Source organism: Trachemys scripta, chromosome 3 (genome assembly GCF_013100865.1).
Source record: "Trachemys scripta elegans isolate TJP31775 chromosome 3, CAS_Tse_1.0, whole genome shotgun sequence".
Taxonomy (NCBI): Eukaryota; Metazoa; Chordata; order Testudines; family Emydidae; genus Trachemys; species Trachemys scripta.
In genome coordinates this window covers 174,988,773-175,013,307 of record NC_048300.1, presented here as the reverse complement: position 1 = coordinate 175,013,307, position 24,535 = coordinate 174,988,773, and the positions used below count along the sequence as shown (strand labels likewise).

Below are 24,535 nucleotides of genomic sequence, written 5' to 3'. Positions count from 1 at the left end.
CGGACATGTCCGGCTTTTCGGCAGTCAAACCCCCGTCCGGGGGGAATTGCCAAAAAGCGGAACATGTCCGGGAAAATGGCGGCTCTGTTTAAGAGCCCGGCTGCCTGAACGCTACCGGCTTCGGGCAGCCCCGTGCCTGGAGACCCTGCGCCGCCGGAGCCCGGGAGGGGAAGTGCCCGGCTGGGGGCGCAGGGTCTGGAGGCACGGGGCTGCCCGAAGCCGGTAGCGTTCAGGCAGCCGGGCTCTTAAACAGAGCCGCCATTTTCCCGGACATGTTCCGCTTTTTGGCAATTCCCCCCGGACGGGGGTTTGACTGCCGAAAAGCCGGACATGTCCGTGAAAAAGAGGACGTATGGTAACCCTAGCAGGCGCCCAAGCTGAGCTGGGGAGTAGAGCTGTGCCAAATCCAGAGGGGCCAGAAAAGCAGCCACAGAGCCAAAGACGCAGCCCAGGGAGAGCAGATCCTGTGCTGGGAGCAGAGCTGCAGCCCCAGAGCCAGGTGTGGTGAGCAACTGGGGCCAGCCAAGGGGGGACCTTGGGCAAAGGGCCCAGTGCATAAAGACACCCCCAGCCAAGGGTCTTTGCAGGCCAGACTGGGAGGGGGATCTTAACCCGACGGGGCAAAGCCCAGAGCTGTGTGGCCACCACCATTGCAAGTCTCCAACCCACAGCATCCCTGCAGCACTGCCAGGGCCTGAGAAGGAGACCGGGGACCTACAAGGAACCGACTGTGAAGTCCCCTGATGTCCAGAGACACTGTTTGTAATGTTCCCTGCCACAGAGCAGGGTGATGTGTTTTCCTTTAACCTTTCCCATTTTTCCTTATTCTTTTTTTAAATGAATTGTTAAACAACTTGTATTTGCTTTAAATTGTATGAAATGATCAGTGGGTCAGGGAGGAGCCCAGTGCAGAGAGAGTACCCCGGAGTGGGGACACCCTAGCCCGTGTCCTAGGTGACCACACCAGGGTTGGGGGGTCGAGCCCCCCAGGAATCCTGGGCCCAGCCTTGTCAGGGTTACGAGGACTGTCAGACAGGAGAGTGGAAGGGGAGTCCTTGAGGGCAGGGAGGCCTCTGGGTAAAGGAAGTGGGAGCGAGGACTCAGATCCTTTCGCTAGCCCATTTCACTGGGGTAGTGCAGAAGCCAGGAAAGTTCCCCGCAATAGCAGGACCATTCCCCGCTTACATGTAGCTGCAGTACCTCCGGCACCTCTGGGCTTGCTGCATCTGTTATGAAAGTAAAAAAAATTGCTTCAGCCCTGGCACCTCTTTCATTACAAATAAAGCACTGTATAGCAGGCTGAGCAGAAGAGGCCCTATCAGTCCCATCCACACACCCACCAGCTCCCTGAAGAGCAAAGGCACAATAGGTAAGAGGCTCCTTACCTCAGCTCCACCTGGCTGTGGTGGTTTGGCCAATTTGCTCTCCCAGTGTAAATTGAGCTAGTTGGGATGGGGCTTGTAGTGTTATATGGCAGGGCAATGTGGAGGTATTTGGTCTGGGCAAGCCAGTTTCTTCCCTCCTCCTCCACTCCAGCAGCTGTGGGTGAAGTTGCAGCTGCTGTCTCTGCCCGTCTTGTGGAGCAGATGGCTTTGTGGTGACAGTCTGCTCCTGCTGCAGTGCTGGTAACTCTCTCAATATTTGATGGTTCTTAAAGCATGTAGAGCTGTGTCAGTATGTGAGACTCTCAACTTTCATTTTAAAACAAGAGTAACGTTCTACCCCTCATGGTTGTGGAGAAAAGTTTGAAAACAAGCATGCTATGTCTCAAAAGCTAGAAGCAAATACAACATTTATTATTTAAAAAAAAATTCTTAAAGCCAATCTCATGCTTTTTGGGAGTCTGCCTTTTTAAGTGCTTGGGTATGGCAATACTGCCTCCAAGCATGTGAATGATGATCTCCTACTGATGGTATTGTCCCCCTTTTCAACCCAAGCAGCTAGTCAAATTTCAGGGCCTGGTGATGTGCCAGTTGGAAGTGGAAATTGATGTATTCTTGTTTACTTACAAGGAATGTACAAAGTACTGCTTCTCCAAATGCAGGAAAAAAACAAAGAAAAAAGGAGCAGTTTCTTATCTTACAAGCCTCTTTAGCCAGCACCAGGGGCCAGGCCCAAATCTCTCTCTCTCTCTGGCTTTTCCCAAAGTCATGCGGTACTCACAGGCTGCTGCTTGGCTTTCTTGCTTTTTGCCTCTGTGCTTCTCTCTCTCTGTATTCTGTTGTGTGTTCTGTCTTCTCTAATCTTTTGCCTTCCCTCAAGCACATAAACAGAGAACAATACTCAACACAACCTCTCCAACCACTCAGCCCAAGCTCCTCAGTGGGGTCACAACCCCCTTTTTTGTCTTAGTTGTGGGGGGCTTCTGATTAACTCAGTCAGACAGTTCTGTTAATTGAAGTGTGTGTCACACTGACCCAATCTCTCAGAGGTTTGTGAGCCAAGCATCTCTCAGCATAACTGGATCAGATGAGCTCTGGGGCCCTAAACACATACCTTTTGAAGTGTTGGCTTTAAGTTGGGGGTGGGGAGAAGCAGATCTGACAGGGCAGCTGTTATTCACTCCCTGCCTGCTGACAACCCTTGGCAGAGGGCAGAAGCTGCACTGCCGTCACTGGGAGGGCAGCTGTGTGACAGCAGAGCTAGAGGTGGCAGGGGAAGTGGGTAGGCCTGGCAGGCAAATAACCATTATCTCAGGCCAGCTGGGGTTTAGCAAAAACTGCAAAACAAAACAAAAAACATTTTTTTTTTGCTCTTCCTACTGGAAAGTTAGAACACCTAAAACTAGACATTCCTGGAAAACCAGGAGTCTTGGGCACATGATTTATGTTAGTTCTCCACTTTTTAATAGTCTTCTCAGCTTGTTTGCAATTCAGCCAAATGCTTTTTTACTTGGCATCCTTTGCATTTGGTGGCTTGTCCTGCAGATTCCTATTTGTTCCATATGTAGATGAAGTTGTGAAAGAAAAATGTCGATGGCTGCACGCCAGTTAAGTGGTTTTACGTGTACTATGTGCCGTATAGTTTTTAGAGGCAGAACGAGAATATTGCTGTGCTTACAAAAGGCCTGCTGAATGTTAGGCTGAATAGAAGCTTCACAGAATTTTGAATGGAAGTACTGTAAGCAAAAATACAACTTGTTGACTCAGTATTTGCTTTGTGAAATAGCTTATTCAGTAACAGCAGAGCAGTTGTATTGGTGTCTGTAAGCCACTCTGGGGATTGACATGTTATTTAAAGTAAAATGGTTAGCTGAGCTAGCTAAGAAGTAGGTTATTAAGATCCTAACATAGAAAAACATCACAAGATTAAAAAAATAGAGATAAGACACATAAGGTGAGTAGTTTGCACTGAATCTCTTTAAATGGGTTTTTATATTAAATTAGGACACTGTCCCTTTTATGTAGAAAGTTCATTTGCCATTCAAAAAAACAGCCATTTTGGGTCAGACCAAAGTTCAATCTAGCCCAGCATCCTGTCTTCTGACAGTGGCCAATGCCAGGTGTCCCAGAGGGAATGAACAGAACAGGTAATCAAGTGATCCATCCCGTCTCCCATTCCCAGCTTCTGGCAAACAAAGGCTAGGGGCACCATCCCTGCTCATCCTGGCTAATAGCCATTGATGGACATATCCTCCATGAATTTATGTAGTTCTTTTTTGAACCCTGTTATAGTCTTGGCCTTCGCAACATCCTCTGGCAAGGAGTTCCACAGGTTGACTGTGCATTGTGTGAAAAAAATACTTCCTTTTGTTTGTTTTAAACCTGCTGCCTATTAATTTCATTTGGAGACCCCTAGTCCTTGTGTTATGAGAAGGAGTAAATAACACTTCCTTATTTACTTTCTCCGCACCAGTCATGATTTTATAGAACTCTATCCTATTCCCCCCTAGTTGTCTCTTTTCCAAGCTGAAAAGTCCTTCTTTTATTAATCTTTCCTATATGACAGCCATTCCATACCCCTAATCATTTTTGTTGCCCTTTTCTGAATCTATTCCAATTCCAATATATCTTTTTTTGAAATGGGGCGACCACATCTGCACACATTATTCAAGATGTGGGCATATCATGGATTTATATAGAGGCAATATGATATTTTTCTGTCTTATCTATCCCTTTCTTAATGATTCCCAACATTCTGTTCGCTTTTTTGACTGCTGCTGCACATTGAGTGGATGTTTTCAGAGAACTATCCACAATGATTCAAGATTTCTTTCTTGAGGGGGTAACAGCTAATTTAGACCCCATTATTTTATATGTATAGTTAGGATTATGTTTTCCAATGTGTATTACTTTGCATTTATCAACATTGAATTTAACCTGCCATTTTGTTGCCCAGTCACCCAGTTTTGTGAGATCCTTTTGTAGCTCTTTGCAGTCTGATTGGGACTTAACTATATTGAGTAGTTTTGTATCCTCTGCAAATTTTGCCACCTCACTGTTTACCCTTTTTTCGAGATCATTTATGAATATGTTGAATAGGACTGGGCCCAGTACAGACTCCTGGGGGACACCACTATTTAACTCTCTCCATTCTGAAAACTGACCATTTACTCTTACCCTTTGTTTCCTATCTTTTAGTCAGTTACCAATCCATGAGAGGACCTTCCCTCTTATCCCGTGACAGCTTACTTTTATTAAGAGCCTTTGGTGAGGGACCTTGTTAAAGGCATTCTGAAAATCTAAGTACACTATATCCACTGGATCCCTCTTGTGCACATGCTTGTTGACCCCCCTCAATGAATTCTAGTAGATTGGTGAGGCATGATTTCCCTTTACAAAAACCATTTTGACTCTTCCCCAACAAATCATGTTCAACTATGTATCTTGATAATTCTGTTCATTGCTATAGTTTCAACCAATTTGCCTGATACTGAAATTAGTTGTCCCAGCCTGAAATTGCCGGGATCACATCTGGAGTCCTTTTTAAAAATTGGAGTCACATTAGCTATCCTCTAGTCATTTGGTACAGAAGCAGACGTAAATGATAGGTTACAAACTACAGTTAGTAGTTCTGCAATTTCACATTTGAGTTCCTTCAGAACTCTTGGGTGAATACTATCGGGTCCTGGTGACTTATTACTGCTTAGTTTATCCATTTGTTCCAAAACCACCTCTAATGACACCTCAATTTGGGACAGTTCCTCAGATTTGTCACCTAAAATGAATGGCTCAGATTTGGGAATCTCCCTCACATCCTCAGCCATGAAGACATGAATTAATTACAGGTTTCAGAGTAACAGCCGTGTTAGTCTGTATCCGCAAAAAGAAGAACAGGAGTACTTGATACCCCCAACTAAAACCTCTCCAGCGCATCATCAGAGATCTACAACCTATCCTGAAAGATGATCCTTTACTCTCACAGATCTTGGGAGACAGACCTGTCCTTGCTTACAGACAACCCCCCAACCTAAAGCAAATACTCACCAGCAACCACACATCACTGAACAAAACCACTAACCCAGGAACCTATCCTTGTAACAAACCCCGATGCCAACTCTGTCCACATATCTATTCAAGTGACATCATCATAGGACCTAATCACATCAGCCATACCATCAGGGGCTCGTTCACCTGCACATCTACCAATGTGATATATGCCATCATGTGCCAGCAATGCCCCTCTGCCATGTACATTGGCCAAACCGGACAGTCTCTACGCAAAAGAATTAATGGACACAAATCTGACATCTGGAATCAAAATACTCAAAAACCAGTGGGAGAACACTTTAACCTGTCTGGTCATTCAGTGACAGACCTGCGGGTGGCTATATTACAACAGAAAAACTTCAAAAACAGACTCCAAAGAGAGACTGCAGAGCTAGAATTGATATGCAAACTAGACACAATCAACTCCGGTTTGAATAAGGACTGGAAATGGCTGAGCCATTACAAACATTGACTCTATCTCCCCTTGTAAGTACTCTCACACCTATTATCAAACTGTCTGTACTGGCCTAGCTTGATTATCACTTCAAAAGTTTTTTTTCCCTTAATTAATTGGCCTCTCAGAGTTGGTACGACAACTGCCACCTGTTTATGCTCTCTGTATGTGTGTATATATATCTCCTCAATATATGTTCCGTTCTATATGCATCCGAAGAAGTGGGCTGTAGTCCACGAAAGCTTATGCTCTAATAAATTTGTTAGTCTCTAAGGTGCCACAAGTACTCCTGTTCTTCTTTTTATGAATTAATTAGTTTCTCTGCAATGGCCTTATCGTCTTTGAGTGCTTCTTTAGCATCTCAATTATCCAGTGGCCCCACTGGTTGTTTAGCAGGCTTCCTGCTTCTGATGTACTTACAAAAATTTTTTTGCTATTCTTTTTTGAGTCTTTGGCTAGCTGTTCTTCAAATTCTTTTTTGGCCTTCCTAATTATATTTTTACACTTCATTTGCCAGAGTTTATGCACCTTTCCATTTTCCTCACTAGGATTTAACTTCCACTTTTTAAAGGATGCCTTTTTGTCTCTTACTGCTTCTTTTACTTTGTTGTTTAGCCAGGGTGGCACTTTTTTGGTTCTCTTACTATGTTTTTTAATTTGGGGTATACACTTAAGTTGAACCTCTATTGTGGTGTCTTTAAAAAGTTTTTATGCAGCTTGCAGGAATTTCACTTTTTGGGCTGTACCTTTTAATTTCAGTTTAACTAACTTCCTCATTTTTGTGTAGTTCCCCTTTCTGAAATTAAATACTACAGTGTTGGGCTGCTGTGGTGTTTTCCCCGCCACAGGGATGTTAAATTTAATTATATTATGGTCACTATTATCAAGCGGTCCAACTATATTCACCTCTTGGACTAGATCCTGTTAATTGGGACTAAATCAAGAATTGCCCCTCCTCTTGTGGGTTTCAGGACTAGCTGCTCCAAGAAGCAGTCATTTAAAGTGTCAAGAAACTTTATCTCTGCATCCCATCGTGATGTGATATGTACCCAGTCAATATGGGGATAGCTGAAATCCCCCCCCTTATTATTGACTTTTTTATTTTTATAGCCTCTCTAATCTCCCTAAACATTTCAGTCACTATCACCATTCTGGTCAGGTCAGGGGTGGCTCCAGGCACCAGCGCAGCAAGCTTGGGGCGGCAAAATACATAGAGCCGCCCCGGGGTCAAGTGGTCAGTAATCTATCCCTACTGCTATGTTCTTATTATTAGAGCATGGAATTACTGTCCATAGAGATTCTATGGTACAGTTTGGTTCATTTAAGATTTTTACTTCGTTTGATTCTACGCTTTCTTTCACATATAGTGCCACTCCCTCACCAGCATGATCTGTTCTGTCCTTCCAATATATTTTGTACCCTGGTATTACTGTGTCCCATTGATTATCCTCATTCCACCAAGTTTCTGTCATGCCCATTGTATCAATATCCTCATTTAATATGATGCACTCTAGTTCACCCGTCTTATTATTTAGACTTCTAGCATTTGTATATAAGCACTTTAAAAACTTTTCACTTTTTAGTTGTCTGCCATTACATGATGTAATTGAATGGGACTCTTTTTCATTTGACTGTTTTTCATCAGATCCTACCCCTATTTTATCATCTTCCATCCTCTCCTCCTTACTATGATATAGAGAATCTCCATTAATAGATCCTCCCATAAGGGATGTCTCTGTCCGAACCATGTGCTCCTCCACACCAGTCGGCTTTCCCCCAGCCCTTAGTTTAAAAACTGCGCTACGACCTTTTTAATGTTAAGTGCCAGCAATTTTGGTTCCATTTTGGTTTAGGTGGAGCCGATCCTTCCTGTATAGGATCCCCTTTTCCCAAATGTTTCCCCAGTTCCTAATAAATCTAAACCCCTCCTCCCTACACCATCGTCTCATCCATGCATTGAGACCCTGCAGTTCTGCCTGTCTAACTGGCCATGCACGTGGAACTGGAAGCATTTCAGAGAATGCTACTATGGAGATCCTGGACTTCAATCTCTTACCTAGCAGCCTAAATTTGGCCTCCAGGACCTCTCTCTTATCCTTTCCTATATCATTGGTACCTACATGTACCATGACCGCCAGCTGCTCCCCAGCAATACACATAAGTCTATCTAGAGGTCTTGAGAGATCCGCAACCTTCACACCATGCAGGCAAGTCACCATACGGTTCTCCTGGTCATCACAAACCCAGCTATCTATGTTTCTAATGATTGAATTGCCCATTACTAATACCTGTTTCTTTCTAATAACTGGAGTTCCCTCCCCTGGAGAGTATCCTCAGTGCGAGAGGATACCACAACATCATCTGGAAGGAGGGTCCCAACTATGGGATCATTTGCACCTGCTCTAGTTGGATGCTCTCCCTTCCCTGAGACTTTCATCGTCCTCAACAGCACAGCTTGAGTTTTCAGATGTATTTTCTTCTTCTTTTTTTTTTTTTAGTAGTAAAAATTACCTTTTTTAAAAACAGAATTGGATTTTTGTGTCTTAAGAGGTTTGTGCACATGTTGTTTAATTAGCTGGGGCCAACAGCTGATTTCCTTTTTCTTTCTCAGCTCTTCCCTGGAGGGGGGCTGAAAGGGCTTGAGGGTATCCCACAGGAAGGAATTTCCAAGTGCGCCTTCCTGGGCTCTCAAAGGGGTTCTGCACTTGGGTGTTGGCAGCATCTACCAATCCAAGGTCAGAGAAAAGCTGTAACCTTGGAAGTTTAATACAAGCTATAAGTGGCCAGTATTAATTTTTAGAATCCTTGCAGCCCCCACCTTCTGCATTTGAAGTGCCAGAGTTGGGAATTAGCCTTGACAGAAGCTCTGAGCCTTGCCTAGCAGGCCGCTAGGCTCAGCACACGGTCCCCTAAACAAACAGACCACACACTGTATTTCAGTCAAGCAGCAAGCACACCACAAACACACTACAGACAGCAAACTTACCCCAAGGGTCAGGTAATCATTCCTTCTTCACCTGGAGAACTCCCTCGCAAAACTGAATAGCAAAAGCCTGCTACAGAAGTTGGGTTTGAATTCAAGCTAAGGGTGTTTGGGTCTGTGGCTGGCTTGTCTCTAACTGGTAGAATACTGCTAGTGCCAAGGTGTTGTGTAATACAGCAATTTTGCTTCACTGGGATTCTTGTCAACCTTTTCAATTCATGTGGATTCTAAGAAAAATAACCATCTTATAGCTATTAATAAACGTTATGACAGTCGCTGATGTTTGTAGAATAAATTGTTGGGTTGGATTGTCTTTGTTTCTCAATTGCATCAATAATTACTACCTACATTACTTATATAGCACCTTTAAATTCATAGACCTGACAAAGTAGCTGTATTACAAAGGCAGATAATCAGGGAGTCGATAGATGGGAGAACAGATGCAGTGACTTGCCCAAGATCACATAGCAATTCAGTGGCAAACCCAGGAAGAGAACCCAGGTGTCCTGATTCTGTACCTCCTCTGCTGAATTAAGCTGTCTCCCATGATAACTGGTTTAATATTTTCTTCTCTGTGTTCACACACTACATTTTAATGTTATGTATCGATCCATTTATGCCACCTGGGGGATTCCCCTACACAAGAGCATTCTCCTGGAAGCTGATTAAGTTAACTTTGCAACCATTTTGCATCACTAGAGTAGCACAAAGGGGCTGTATTGAGGCAAGGATCTGGCCCCAATTTTTACATAACTTTCATACACATCTTCTGTGGGTGGTTTTGTGGATGCTTATAACTTCCTGAGAGATTTTTGAGAGTTAAGATAAGTCAGATGAAGTGTGTCTGGCATTTGTTCTCTCTGGGAAAGAGAGAGCTGGGATTTACAGAACTATACAACTCCACAGTTGCGGATGCAGAGCTTGAGAGATCCTTGAAAGAGAGCCAGGATTCAAGGAATTCAGCCAGCTGATCTACGTACATTTAATGAGAGGAAGAGCTACTGTTCACGTCTCTTTAAAGAGTCAATAGAGCTTTTGTGTTAGAAACCCTTAGTTTACTTAAAATATCTTAGGAAAGTTGTACTGCTTGGATCTGGGTGGAACCAGGAAGTTTGGGCCCGCCCATCTCTTAAGAGGTTATGGCAAATTACCACTAATTTAAAAAAATGTATTGGTCTTGGCATGAATATTTGAGTTAGTGTGCCTGACTGAGGGTGATTGTTGATTCAGATCCTTATGCTGTATACACATTACTGTATATAAGTGGGAGGCAAACCAGAATAGCTATAGCTATAGCTGTCTATCTATATCTATCTATCTATCTATCTATATAAAGTCCAGGCCAGTTCTATTATAGATCGGCATCTAATTGTTCATATGTAACTTCTGTGTGTGTTTGTTTCAGGAATCTTATTACCTTTTTATTGTTCATGCAGGACTGGTGCCCTTATTGACCCACTGAAATGACTTCCACACAGTGAAGTTTTATTTTATAATATGTTTAAAAGGCAGAAAACGTGGAATTTAAATGTAGGCATTTCTAAGCTACATAACTGGATTTCCGTCATCAGTTTCACTATATTTTGAACTACCTGGGAGACAAACCTCACAAACTAAATCTTTTTAGTGTTTTAAAAAAATCAACAAAACCCCTTTGAGAATTAAATTCCTGACTTTATCAAAGTGATAAATACCAAATGCATTTGGTGTTTTGCTGTATAAATACTGTAGATTTCACATTGATGTTTTCTTTACCTTTTATGAGCAGGGCTTCAAATGAGAACACTCAAAATATGCAATTTTTGGAGCATTAGAATCTACCAAGTGCATTCAGTTAGCACTAATGTTAAAGTGCTCCAAAATCCACCAGGGAAAACACTTTATCAAGCTGAAGAATGAGAGTAATATTCTTACTGGTACATGTTCTCTAACTGTAGGAAATATGAAAAATGAATTGTCTTAACATGTTTAATCTCTTGTTTTGGATCTGGCAACAAATACAGCAAAGCTTATAAAACTGAAGAACATAACTATATACATAAGAACACTTACAAAAATGTACAATACAATTCGGCATCGAATATTCAAATCTCATTTATCTCCATCAGTGTCATTTCTTCAAGATCTATTAATCACACTGAATTTTAATTGATTATGCATACATTTTAAGGCCAGAAGGGACCATTATGATAATCTAGTCTGATCTTCAGTATATAGCAATATCTATTACTATGAATGAGGGCTAGCTAGCTAGCTAAAGTTACTCCTGGGGGAATTGTGTGCCATTTGTGCATGCGCAGAATTCATGTCTGGTGCAGAATTTTTTCCCCACAGAAAATACATTCTGCCTGAGAAGTGCTGCAATTCCACCTTTCATCCACCAGAGGCCACTGTGGCACCAGAACAGCCAGCAGCAGGCTGCCTTCATCACAACACCCTGCCCTGTCTGCCAAGCCAGGTTAGGACAGACAGAGTGGGACACACCACAGGGCTTCTGGGATGGGGGTGGTGGTGGTGGTCACAGACTGGGGTTCAGAAGGGCTATTGGGGGTACAGACTGGAGCACAATCTCAGGAGCTAGTGACAGCACTGAGCCAGGGGCTGACTGGGAGGGATGCTGCCGGGCAACATGGGGATGAGGGAAGGGGGATTCAGGGATACATGGGGACAGCAGGGACACACAGGAACAAGGGTAGATGTGCCTACCTGAATGGGAGAGGCTTGGGGTCAGCCAGGGTCTGCATGGAGGAGACTCCCCAACTCCCTAACAATCCCTTCCCTCCCCCATAAAAATAATCTGTTCTATACTTCTCCCACCCACACCCAACAATCTTCCAAGCAGGGCTGGCTCCAGGCACCAGCTAAAGAAGCAGGTGCTTGGGGCGGCCAATACCAAGGGGCGGCACTCTCGCCGCTATTGGGGCAGCACGTCCGGGTCTTCGGCAGCGGGTCCCTCAGTCCCTCTCGGAGCAAAGGACCTGCCACCAAATTGCTGCTGAAGAGTGGAGTGGCGCGATCGCGTTGCCACGCCTTTTTTTTTTTTTTTTTGCCGCTTGGGGTGGCAGAAAACCTGGAGCCGGCCCTGCTTCCAGGTTCACTCCTAGGCGCCTTCCCTCTCCCTCAGCTGCTCCGTTTCTCTTGACTTCCCCAAGCCTTTGCACTGCTTCAGAGGGGTGTGGAAAATATGTTTCTGTATTGTAGTTTCAATGAATTATTACTCAGAGTTCTGTATTAATATGCCTAGTAAGGAATCTATTTGTCAAAAAAAAAAAAAAATCCCCCGAATCTTTATTTTTTTGTCTGTATTAGACATACTTGCTGACAGGTATTTTGAAATAAATTACCAAAATAATTGAAATTGGCATGATTATATTGACTTATTTTGACAAATAAAATATGCAGAATTTTAAAATATTGCGTGCAGAATTTTTTATTTTTTTTGGCACAGAATTCGCCCAGGAGTACGATGTTTACTTGAGATGTGACAGAAATGATGCTTTTGGATTCAGGGAAGCAAATGGTGGATAGAGTGAGGATTATATCTGCCCTTGTGATGAGAGTTTGTGACTGTCTTTTCTCAGTCGTTAACTCAGTTTGCAGTTTTGGTTAGATCCCCAGCTACTCTTAGCGTACATCTACACTGCAAGTGCATACCTGCACTAGTTTTAATCAAGCTGTCGCAGGTAACAGTGGTAATAATGATGTGACCTCATGGATTAGCTGCCCCACTACAAGCCCACCAGGGACTCTGGGTATATACTCAGATTGCTGGTTGATGCCAGGGTCCTAGGCATCATGTCTTCAATGCTATCGTTACCCACACTAGCTAAATTAAAGCTAGCATTGGTAGGTCTACCACATTCCAAATATACCTTAATTTCTGGTGTAGACATACCCTAAGATGACCAGATAGCAGCAGGAGCCAAGACTGCTTTTCTGCATCTAGCTTGGCGGTTGCAATCATTTCTCTAGTGTGTGGATCCATCATCCAGGCTTTTGTCACCTTTAGACTGAACAACTGCAGAGTATGTGGAACTATGCCTCAGATAAATTTGAACACTGAAACTGGTATAGAATGTGACCGCCTTCTTGATTATCTCACCACGGAGATGTTGCACAAGAGCGCCTTGATTAGCTCTGGCTGCCTTTTGGTTTAGCCTTAGGTGCTAGCTTTGATTTTAGGATTTATGACTTAGCATCTGCCTACCCTAGAGAGCATGACTCTTCCTTTGTGATATTGTTGCCATTGAGCTCAGCATAGGCTCAACTAGGAGCATCCTCACATTAAAGAAGAGGGGGCTGCTGGCAGGGGATTCTCTGCAAGGGGCTCTCAGCTTTAGAATCTGGAGTCCCAGCTGGCTTGAAATAGCCCATGTCTGCTGACGTTTCAGAGTAAGCTGAAAAACCCATCTTATCTTACCAGGCTTTTGCAAAAGGAAGGATGTGATGAGGGCTGATAATATGTGGGTGAGGTAGGATATTGTTTGACTCTGATTTTTATTTACGGGTTGGTAATTTTCTAGAGTTTTGGATTACAACTAAATAACATAAATTATCCAGATCTATTCAAAATGTCCATGCATCACTCAGAGTATCAAGGCTGTACTGTATTTGTTTTATTTTCTAAGCAATCACTTTCCCCTTGCAGACATTTGTTAGTGAAATGGGTTTATGGCCTGATTTTTCAAAGATGCTGAGTGCTTGTGGCCTGCATTGATTTCAACAGGAGTTGTGAGTGCTCAGTACCTTCGGGGAAGAAATAAGCTATTAATAATTAATTGCCACTTACCAGCATTTTAAAGCCATTTTCAATCCCTTTTTCAATTATCTTAATCAGAAAGTCAAAGCATTAACATAATCACACATCGAATCTGAGCAACAAAGTTCTGGAATATTGTAATCTGGCAACAATGAATGGCACTGTTAATTCTAAAGCTGTGCACTTTCATGATTAAATTGGAAATCCCGGTATGCTTTGGCACAATCCCAGATATGCTTACAAAGATTTTCTGTAAAACTCCTCTAAAAAGCAACAGAGGGTCCTGTGGCACCTTTAAGACTAACAGATGTATTGGAGCATAAGCTTTCGTGAAAGCCCACTTTTCACCCACAAAAGCTTATGCTCCCAAAACTTCTGTTAGTCTTAAAGGTGCCACAGGACCCTCTGTTGCTTTTTACAGATCCAGACTAACATGGCTATCCCTCTGATGTAAAACTCCTGTTGATTTTACCCAGGGTTTTTTGCAATGGTAACATAGTGACAGCCCTGATCCTGCAAGCGCTTACCGATGTACTTCACGCGCGTAAAGTTAAGTAGCCCCATTGAAATCAACAGGCCTATGCACAGTAGAATTCTGTACATAAATGTTTGCAGGATTAGGACCTTGCTTTGTACTGCATAAACATGCTTCAATCAGTACAAGTACTTAGTAGAAGACTCCATCTGGCACTTCAATGGGAGCTTTGTCTGTGTAAAGACTGCAATATCAGGATCACTATTTGTAAGCAAAACCAGGGCCGGCTCCAGGGTTTTGGCTGCCCCAAGCAGCTAAAATAAATAAATAAATAAAAGCCGCGAGCTGCAGCGGCAATTTGGCGGGAGGTCCTTTGCTCCCAGCGGGAGTGAGGGACCGTCCACCGAATTGCCGCCGAATACCTGGACGTGCCGCCCCTCTCCAGAACGGCCGCCCCAAGCACCTGCTTGCCAGGCTGGTGCTTGGAGCCGGCCCTGATCAAAACCATTGTAAAAATATGCTGAAAGAGGATTTCAGTGATTTGCGAGCATACGTATGACATGAAGGCATAAGTGTGAAATTTCAAAGTATTTTTATTTCTTGCTAGTCTCAGCTGCTGGGAGGACATTGGCACAAACTTCTCTGAATAAGGATGTAGTTATTGACCTCAAGGGGACTATATGAATAAGGATAACATAATCAAGCTCTTAGAAAAACTCTTGTTACATTTACAACTAGATAGAAAGGCTTAAAAATATAATTTCAAAAAATGTGGAGATGATTTATATGTAGAAAAGATATTTTAGGGATAAAATCCATGCAGAAAAAATGAGGATATTTTATTTAAATGATCAATTATTTAAATTTAAATTATCAACATTTCAAATATTCAAAAAATTTCAACTAATCTATGAGCTGGTCAAAACCCAGCAATACTAGTTTATAGAAATTTTTTGACCAGCTCTAATTTCAACCCCCTCAGGTATAAATCTCCTATGCACCAGTCTTCCCTTAGACACATAGATCTAATTTCTGTGTGCTTGTGCACAGAATTTCAATGAGAGTTGCAACTGTGTATCTAAGGGGACATTTACTTTGCAAGCGGAGGCAATATTGGTGCTCAGGTAGGTATATTCCTGCTAGCTTTAAACTAGCTAGCTTAGCAGGCTGATTCCAGGTGGGTTTGTACAGCCTGTGCCAGAATATTTTTTTTAGCCATGCTAGCTAGATTAAAGCTAGAGCGGGTATGCCTACCTGAGCTACAATCACACCCCCAACTGCAGTGTAGACATATACCCTAAGGCAGAATCGGGCCCTTAGAGTTAAAATCTAATTTCTACCCAAATTCCACATCCCCCTTGACACTACACAGTTCTGAAAAGAAGCCATTTCCCTTACTTGACCCAAAAAACTTCCATTGCCAAGTAGCAAAGATGTGAAATGTCCCTTCTCTCATTTCCATCATGGCTAAACCTCTGCACAGAACAGCCTGATTTAACACTGATGACGCACAGCAACTCATTCCAGCAATAAATCAAAATAGTTGCGTAAAATAAATGATTTTTTCATCAGTTAAAGCCAAGACACTTTAATTAAAAAGACAAACCAGTATGACATTTCACTGCAACCTCCTCACACCCCACACCCCCTGAAATTACTGTGGAATTATTTTTCCTGATGCTTTTAATCCAGTTTAAAAAAGAGAGAGAATGTACTCAGCTACCCCAGTGTAAATCTGGAGTAACTCTTCAGTGGAGTTACTCTGGATTTACACAGGGGTAAGCACGCTGAGAATCTGGCATGCTGCCAATAGGAATGTTAATTTTAAAAATCATTGCGTAACATTGCTTTCCCTTAGTTTCCTTTCCAAGGGATTGTTTGGTCTGGAGTGCCACCTGCAGGTTGCTAGGCATGTAACCTCATGTGCTTTCAGTGTTCTTTACTGAATGAGTTATAAATAGGGCCCTACCAATTTCACAGTCCATTTTGGTCAATTTCATGATCATAGGATTTTAAAAATAATACATTTCATGATTTCAGCTATTTAAATCTGAAATTTCATGGTGGTGTAATTGTAGGGGTCCTGCCCCGAAAAGGAGTTGTGTGTGGAGGTCACAAGGTTATTGTAGAGGGGCGGTTGCAGTACTGCTACTCTTACTTCTGTGCTGCTGCTGATAGTGTCACTGCCTTCAGAGCTGGGCAGCTGGAGAGTGGCGGCTGCTGCGTGGGAGCCCAGCTCTGAAGACAGAGCCGTCGCCAGCCGCAGCGGAGAAGAAAGGATGGCATGGGGTATGGTATTGCCGCCCTTACTTCTACACTGCTGCCTGCTGAGCTGGGCCCTCAGTCAGCAGCCGCCACTCTCCGGCCTCCCAGCTCCGAAGGCAGCAGCGCAGAAGCAAGGGTGGCATGATATGGTACTGCCAGCCTTACTTCTGTGCTGCTGCTGGCAGGGCGCTGCCTTCAGAGCTGGGTGCCCGGCCAACAGCAGCCACTCTCCGTCCGCCCAGCTCTGAAGGCAGTGCAGAAGTAAGGGTGGCAATACTGCGGCACCCCTAAAATAACCTTGCGACCCCCCTGCAACTCCCTTTTGGGTCAGGACCCCCAATTGGAGAAACGCTGGTCTTTGTGAAATCTGTATGGTATAGGGTAAAAGCACACAAAAGACCAGATTTCACAGGGGGAGACCAGATTCCACGGTCCGTGATGCTTTTTCATGGCCGTGAATTTGGTAGGGCCCTAGTTATGAATGAACTGTTCTTACATGAGGCTGGATAAGAGCTTGATCCTGAGATGTACTGACCACCTGCAACTCAGCATGCAACTCCCACCTCAATGGGAGTTGGGGCTGTGCAGTATCTCTCAGGATCAGGAATCTAATTACAGCCCAGAACTGAATGTTAATTTCCCAGGAGATAATGTAAATTGCAAGCTGCACAGGCGAGTCTTGGATACAGTGCTGGACTTTCTAGCACACCGAGTGAGCACATCTCTGTGTGCTTAGGTGGGGTAGCATTCATTCCCCTTTGTAGCCAGCAAGCTTTGCTGGTCAATGTAGAAATGGGGGCGCACCTGGTCTCTTCTCTACCTCTTTTAGATGCTGTGGTGGGGGAGGAAGGGGAAGCAGTCCTCAGGCCCAGGAGAGAGCATGGACTGTCAGGGTGAGGGGGCAGGATGATGGTTATGTCACCCCTGCTTTGTGCAACTCTATACAGTTGTTTTGAGACCATTTAATATAGAAGACTCCTGCATCTCCTCTAGGGTCAATGGCAAAGCATTGAAATGGAGCCAGTCCTCCTTTCAGGCTGTTCGCAGATTGTGGTGTTCCTCCATCTCCAGAGAGCTCAGCTGTGGCATCCTCCAAAGATCAATTCTCTCCCCAGCCTTTAAAATATAGGTGAAACCATTAGGGGAACTGTGTGTTGCCATGGTCTTAAATGGCAGCAGGTGGCACCTACCTCTACATCTCCTTTACTCCCCAACACAGAGAGCACCAGCTCCAAATTGTCCCTTTGCCTTGCTGAAATCCCATCACCTCACCTTCTATTGAGGGTGGCTAGCTCTCAGTTGCCAAATTGGTCCCCACCTTTTGAGTGCGTTTGGGCTGCCCCCTGCTGCTGGAGTCTGAAATAGCTGCAACTACAGAAAAATGCCTTTCCACTGAAGTCTGGCTAGAGCATTGTGCCCTGTTGTATTTGGGTGGTGATTTTGCTACAGTGATCCATACTTTCGGGATCTTCAAGCTGGATTGCTAAAGCCCTCTTCACCTTGGTCTGAGCACTCCAACCTTAAACAGCTAAAATTAGTTCAGAAAACAGCCATCCTCTTCGCATCGTCTCAGTGCTCTGCATTGTACTCTCATTCCCTGGTCAAACCAAAGTCTTCATCCTTGCCTTCAAGCCCCTCTATAGAACTGATTCTAGATACCTTAACAAATGCTCCCTCTCTCAAGATGATGATGATCTTCCTGGGCAACTACATTCTTCAGGAACTATGCATCTGTTAAACTCAAGGGTGAAGCTTGTAAGAACGGGAGACCAGGTTTTCTGGGCAACAGAACCTTGGAACTTATCACTGAAGGAGATCAGAATGACTACCAGTGCCTCCAGAGCAGAGTGTAAAACCTTCTTCTTTGTGTTGGTGTTCCCCAAGAAACAACTAAATCAGACAAAGTGAGAGGAGAAGAGAAAGAGGAGGGAGGTGGTAATAGTAAAAGGAAGGAAAAGGGAAAAAGCAAATTAAAAAAATGGAAAATTGCATCCATTTCCACAGAAGTAGGGAGAAAAATTAGAACAGAGGTTTTCATCATCTTGGTTTTTACTTTCAGTGATGAGGTCAGACATTGAGGTGATGGGGAGCGTGATTAAAAATCCTAGCTAGATAAACGGAACACAAGGGACTGCTGCCATCTAGTGCAATGATTACTTTGAAATTAAAAATATAATATTATCTTGCATCTGGCAAGATCTTGTGACCAATCTTAGATAAGTTAGGGTTTCTTTTCTGGTAGTGACCCTGTTCCCTCTGAAGTTAATGCCATTTTCTTTGATGGGAGCATGATTGGACCCTGTGATCTAAACAGCACATGTTTATATTCACTCTAATCTGATCACTCCAAATATTAAGAGGATTTCCCCAGAAGAATTTTTTTAAGCACAAGGTCCACCTTTGCTCATGAAAAAATGCCATGCAAGACGGTGATATCAGGATAGGATTTGATGCTTTGTAACGTCATTACTGTGAGACTCTAAAAAGATTGTTAGCTTGAATCCTGCCACATATCTTGTTAGGGATATTTTCTTTCTAACACTAGGAGGGCTGGAACTCATACTCAAGTTTCTTCTTTTGTCTTCCACGGCTGAGGAAGTAATCCATGTTTACTAGAGTTTTGCCAATTTCAGTGTTCATTCTACTGCCGATAGTCTGGTTGGTGGTGTTGGGAATTTTGTCTGAGAACACAGGCATATACTCGGGCAGTTGCTCCTGCTCCTTTTTCTTACCCTGGAAAAAATAAATGGAAAGACACTTGCTTAAGATTATGGATAAATTTTCAACAGCCTCTAATTCCCATTTTCAAAAATGAAATTGAAAGTCAATGAGACCTAAGATCCTAAGTCACTCAGATATTTTGAAAAATTTTACCTGACATTTTATATACTGAATTTATGTGAAAATGCTCTGTAGAGACAGTAAACTTAATCATTATCAAGCTAACTGAAATTGGTGACACCCCATCAGCGTCCAAGAAGACACCGCTTAATTTGCTGTTGAAAAGTGGTATACCATCTTATTCACCAAGGGTCAGCAGTCTTTAAAGAAGCAGCATCCAAGAAGTTATCCCTTTGAACCAATCAAAGAACAGTCTGAGCACATGGTAATTTAACGCACCAACTTTCATCAGGATGCAGAGTTTCAGATTGGCTGGTTGAATCATACATTTTTAAAAATTTTTGCAGTCATTTGGTATTTTAAAATATAAATGGTTTGGTCCTGTGTCCTTACACAGGCAAATGTTCAGTTACTCCAAGGAGGAGTTTTGCCTGAGTAAGAGCTGCAGGATTGGATTCAAAGTCATTGGTGTACATTCTTGTGATAAGATAACACTCCCCCTCTTAGAATATAGGCACCTGGAGGGGAAATTCTGCTTCAAGCAAGGACCTGATACTGCTCCCATTCATAGAATCATAGAATATCAGGGTTCGAAGGGACCTCAGGAGGTCATCTAGTCTAACCCCCTGCTCAAAGCAGGACCAATTCCCAACTAAATTATCCCAGCCAGGGCTTTGTCAAGCCGGGCCTTAAAAACCTCTAAGGAAGGAGATTTCACCACCTCCCTAGGTAACGCATTCCAGTGCTTTACCACCCTCCTAGTGAAATAGTGTTTCCTAATATCCAACCTAGACCTCCCCCACTGCAACTTGAGACCATTGCTCCTTGTTCTGTCATCTGCCACCACTGAGAACAGCCGAGCTCCATCCTCTTTGGAACCCCCCCTCAGGTAGTTGAAAGCAGCTATCAAATCCCCCCTCATTCTTCTCTTCTGGAGACTAAACAATCCCAGTTCCCTCAGCCTCTCCTCATAAGTCATGTGCTCCAGACCCCTAATCATTTTTGTTGCCCTCCACTGGACTCTTTCCAATTTTTCCACAGTGAATGTGAATTTTATCATTGGGAGCATGACTTCCCATGCAAACCCATTGACTTCAACAGCATTATGGGCTGTCAGTCAGGACCACTGTGGTGGTGGTGATGGCAAGAACATAAAATGGAAGATGTCCTCCCCCTGCTCCCCAAGGCATCAAGTCCAGTATCCTGCTATTATAGGCAACCACATCATATAATCCCATTTATAAACTTGTCGAGCAAGATGATGATGGGTTTTTAAAAACAAATGACTCAGATTCTATTGTGCTGACAATACTTCTTAAATTCCTTCCTAGGCTGATTCTTCAAGCACTCTTTTAAAATGTCAGTCCTTTTACGGCATTTGTACTTTAATCAAAACTGAGGTGAAATACACACACAGTGCATTCCATCTGCCTAGAACGAGAATAGCAGATGAGTGGTACTTCAGATTCCTTGGGCATATTTTCCTGCAGTTTTTAATCTTAAACAATTTGACAAATTAGTTTCAAGGATGGCTCAATTTAGAATATTAGCCTACTAGAAATCCTGTTGTAAATCAAAAAAAGCCTGGATTATAGTTAGTAAATTTATGTGCAACCTACCATTGGATCATAGTCCTTCATGAAACCCCAATTCTGGTACCTTGGAAAAGAAAAAAAAAGTTTTTAACTTAAATGACTCATTCCTGTTCTGTACTTTAGTTTCATAAGTTTTCTATGATTTAAAATAAACCTGATTCAGTATCATAGAATAAAGCTGCAAAAGACAAAGAATAGTGATTCCAAATGATCCATTAAGTTTAGGTTTCTTTTCTTTTTACAAGAGAAAATGAGCAGGCTCAGCCCCTGATTAAGAGATTATTTTGATCTATTTTAAATGTATAAATATTTGTAATGACTATAGATGTCCCTTTGAGCAGAAGCGGGTATTAATGGAAGACCCCCATCACAACTGGGATCACACTGTGCTAGGCAGTATACAAACATATAGTAAGACACAGTCCTTGTAACAAATAATAAATGAGAGGTTTTCACTCACATTTTCTCAGGACAAACTCTTTCCTCTCAGCAGAAGTAGTCAGATAATTACAATAGTGATTTTGCCTTTTAATACAGACCAGGGTTTTGTGGGTTGCTACTGTACCGATCTCTCTCTCTCTCTCTCTCTCTCTCTCTCTCTCTCCAGATAATTTTTACCTCAATTTTGTGACTAGAATATCTTGGTACAGTCAGACTTTATTTTAGAACCAAGCTGTACATTCTTCTCAGAATGAATCCAGCTCTGAATTTGAACACAACTGGGCCACAAGTTGTTAATTCATGTTCTTATATCATACTCATCACTGTGGCATCTGAACAATTAGAATCACACACAGACAGTGGATACACAGAATGGTTTCACATGGTGCAGACATGTTGATCTGCTCTTAGCAGGAGCTGCAAACATCTTCATTTACCGAATTGACTAAAAGTTCAAGAGTGTTAGCTCCAAAACATGTGGATGAGCTCTTGTGTTCCAAAGACATCTGCGTTATGGTTGCTGGCAAGGGATCCCTTGCCAGCAATCTCTCCTATCATGCCAATAATAGATGCTGCTCTGATGTCTGTCTTTGCACACTTTTTCTCACAATGAAAATTCCATTCCCAGCAACCCACAACCCAGAGATCAGCTAGTGTAAATTAAAAGTTATTACTAACAATACCCAAACTTTGACATAGAGTAATCCCCAAGCTTAGCCAGAATTCTAGGTATTCTACCCTCATTTTTCTAGCTAATAGCCATGTTAATAGAAAGAAATTCCTCCTAACAAGAACAAACATAGCGATATTCTGTTTGGTTTTCACAGCGCTCCAGGCTGTCTACTTCAAAAATAACAGGCAGGCAGAAGCACCTGAAGTATGTGCTCTCCTTAGAAAAGTAACTCAATAAAGAGAAGTTTGTTTGCTGACCTGCCACTGTTGTGTCTGCCATTTGACAGTCTATTAAAGTTTCAAATTCGACGTTTACAATCCATCCATTTCCTGCTGCTTAGGCTAGTTTAATAGGACAACAGTTTCTTACAGTCATAAAGCTCTCTGTGCTTAACACCTCCTTCCCGCAATGACCACCTGGCTTTCTTTGTTGTCATGCTAAGCTTTATTTGCAGATAGGGGAGCTGCCACCTGCTACAGTGTTTTGTACAAATGGACAAACTGGAAGCTGTGGCATGATCGCAGGATTATGAGTCAGGAAACCTGAGTCCTATTCCTGGCTCTGCCACTAATTTGCTTTGTGAGTTTGGGCAAATCCCTTCACTTTCCCCATCTGTAAAATGGGGCTAATGACAGTATAGCCATCTTTGTGAAGTGCTTTGGTATCTGTGGAGAGAAGGTGCTATCTAAGGGCTTGCCTTCCTGGTGAGTTACTGCACGGCAAACCACGGTGTAAATCTACAGCTCACTAGCTTGCTGTGCAGTAACTCATCATGTGGACACTGCTACTGTGGTGTGAAAGTCCTGCAGTGCAGCTTAGCATAGAATAATAATTAATTGGCATTGTATTTATTATTATATATGTTCATATCTCAGTAGTGTCTAGAGGCCCCAGCCAAGATCAGGGTCCCATTGTGCTAGGCACTGTACAAACGTATCAGATCTGGATAATACTATATTTGTATTCTGAAGTACTAGTAATCAGGGAATGCCTGGGCTTCATCATATGAAAATCAGTTCATTGGTCCCATTCCCTTACACCCTCTTTCATTCCTAAGCTACCAGAATGGAGAGGACGTCTCCCATTCCAAGCTCTGTGCGGGGATCTGGAGCTGCTGGTGAGCTTTGTTCCTGTCAGCTGGAGGCTGAGTTAAAGAGGCAAAGACAGAAGTTAAAAATATGTCCCTGAGGAAAAAAGCAATCACTGCTAGGATTGGTGCCATCTGCTGGTGGGAGAAGAGGAGCTACCAAAAGATCTTCTCTTCCCTCCTTCCCACTGAATCCAAGGAAAGGTCATGGTAGCTGATCACCTACTTATTACCTTGCTTCCCTAGTGTCTGGCTGGATGAGGCTGGCATACAATCAGAACTCAAGCTAACCTTGCTTTTACCAAAGATATTCTTCTAGCGGGCATGCTTATGTTGTAAATTGGAGAATGACCACAAATAGTGTGTGTGTGTATGTGTGTGTGTGCGTGTGTGTGAGAGAGAGAGAAAGAGAGATCTTAATGCCTGGTTCCATCAGCTCAGCTGTGTATATATCCAGTCAAAGCATAATTTATGCCCTGGGCATGCTGTACACCCTGCTGATATATTAATAACAATGGGATTTTCCCTGTGTGTGTGTGTGTGTGTATATGTGCAGGGTTAGGGGCACTCAAGAGATTTGCAGGGTTGAAGTACAAATAAGTTTTTGGCAGAACACTCTGTCCAATCTCTACTTCAGCCACTTCCAAGAATTTGAGAACAGGCAATAATATCAGCATCTGTGCAATCAATTACAGATGCTGTCACATTTGTATCTTCACAGTGTGGACATCCATATACAGCTGAGCAGTATTAAGCCTGGGGTTCTTTAGTGTCTCTGTTTCCGTTCAAGCATGACTTGCCAGGAGATATGCTCCAATAAAGTATTGCAAAAAAGAGGAGAACAGAGATGGTGTTTACTCTCAGCAGTGGCAGGATTAGGGCCTGATCCAAAGTCTATTTAGTGGACGTCTTTCCATTGACTTAATGGGTTTTGGATCAGGCCCTCAGGGTATGTCCGCACTGAGCGTAGGTGTGATTTCCAGCTCAAGTCAATATACCCACGCTAGCTCAAGTAAGTGCACTAAATATAGAGTGCAGCCACAGCAGTGCAAATATCAGAGGGGTAGCCGTGTTAGTCTGAATCTGTAAAAAGCAACAGAGGGTCCTGTGGCACCTTTGAGACTAACAGAAGTACTGGGAGCATAAGCTTTCGTGGGTAAGAACCTCACTTCTTCAGATGCAAGTGAGGTTCTTACCCACGAAAGCTTATGCTCCCAGTACTTCTGTTAGTCTCAAAGGTGCCACAGGACCCTCTGTTGCTTTTTACAGATTCAGACTAACACGGCTACCCCTCTGATATTTGCACTGCTGTGGCTGCACTCTATATTTAGTGCACTTACTTGAGCTAGCGTGGGTATATTGACTTGAGCTGGAAATCACACCTACGCTCAGTGCGGACATACCCTGAGGGCCTGATCCAAAACCCATTAAGTCAATGGAAAGACGTCCACTAAATAGACTTTGGATCAGGCCCTAATCCTGCCACTGCTGAGAGTAAACACCATCTCTGTTCTCCTCTTTTTTGCAATACTT

The 24,535-nt window shown here is 43.1% G+C and overlaps 1 protein-coding gene across 2 annotated transcripts in view; it reads right to left on the bottom strand.

Annotated features, from left to right (window-relative positions):
• Window positions 1–16,591: 16,591 nt before the first annotated feature.
• C3H2orf50 (chromosome 3 C2orf50 homolog) overlaps window positions 16,592–24,535 on the bottom strand; it is a 9,133-nt gene continuing 1,189 nt past the window's right edge. For both annotated transcript variants that reach the window (XM_034766513.1, XM_034766514.1), the window contains 2 exons: window positions 20,826–20,865; window positions 16,592–19,098 (listed from right to left, as the gene is read on the bottom strand). In XM_034766513.1, the coding sequence (XP_034622404.1) occupies window positions 18,907–19,098; window positions 20,826–20,865 (232 nt within the window). In that variant the 3' untranslated portion in view covers window positions 16,592–18,906. The remainder of the gene's footprint in view (window positions 19,099–20,825; window positions 20,866–24,535) is intronic.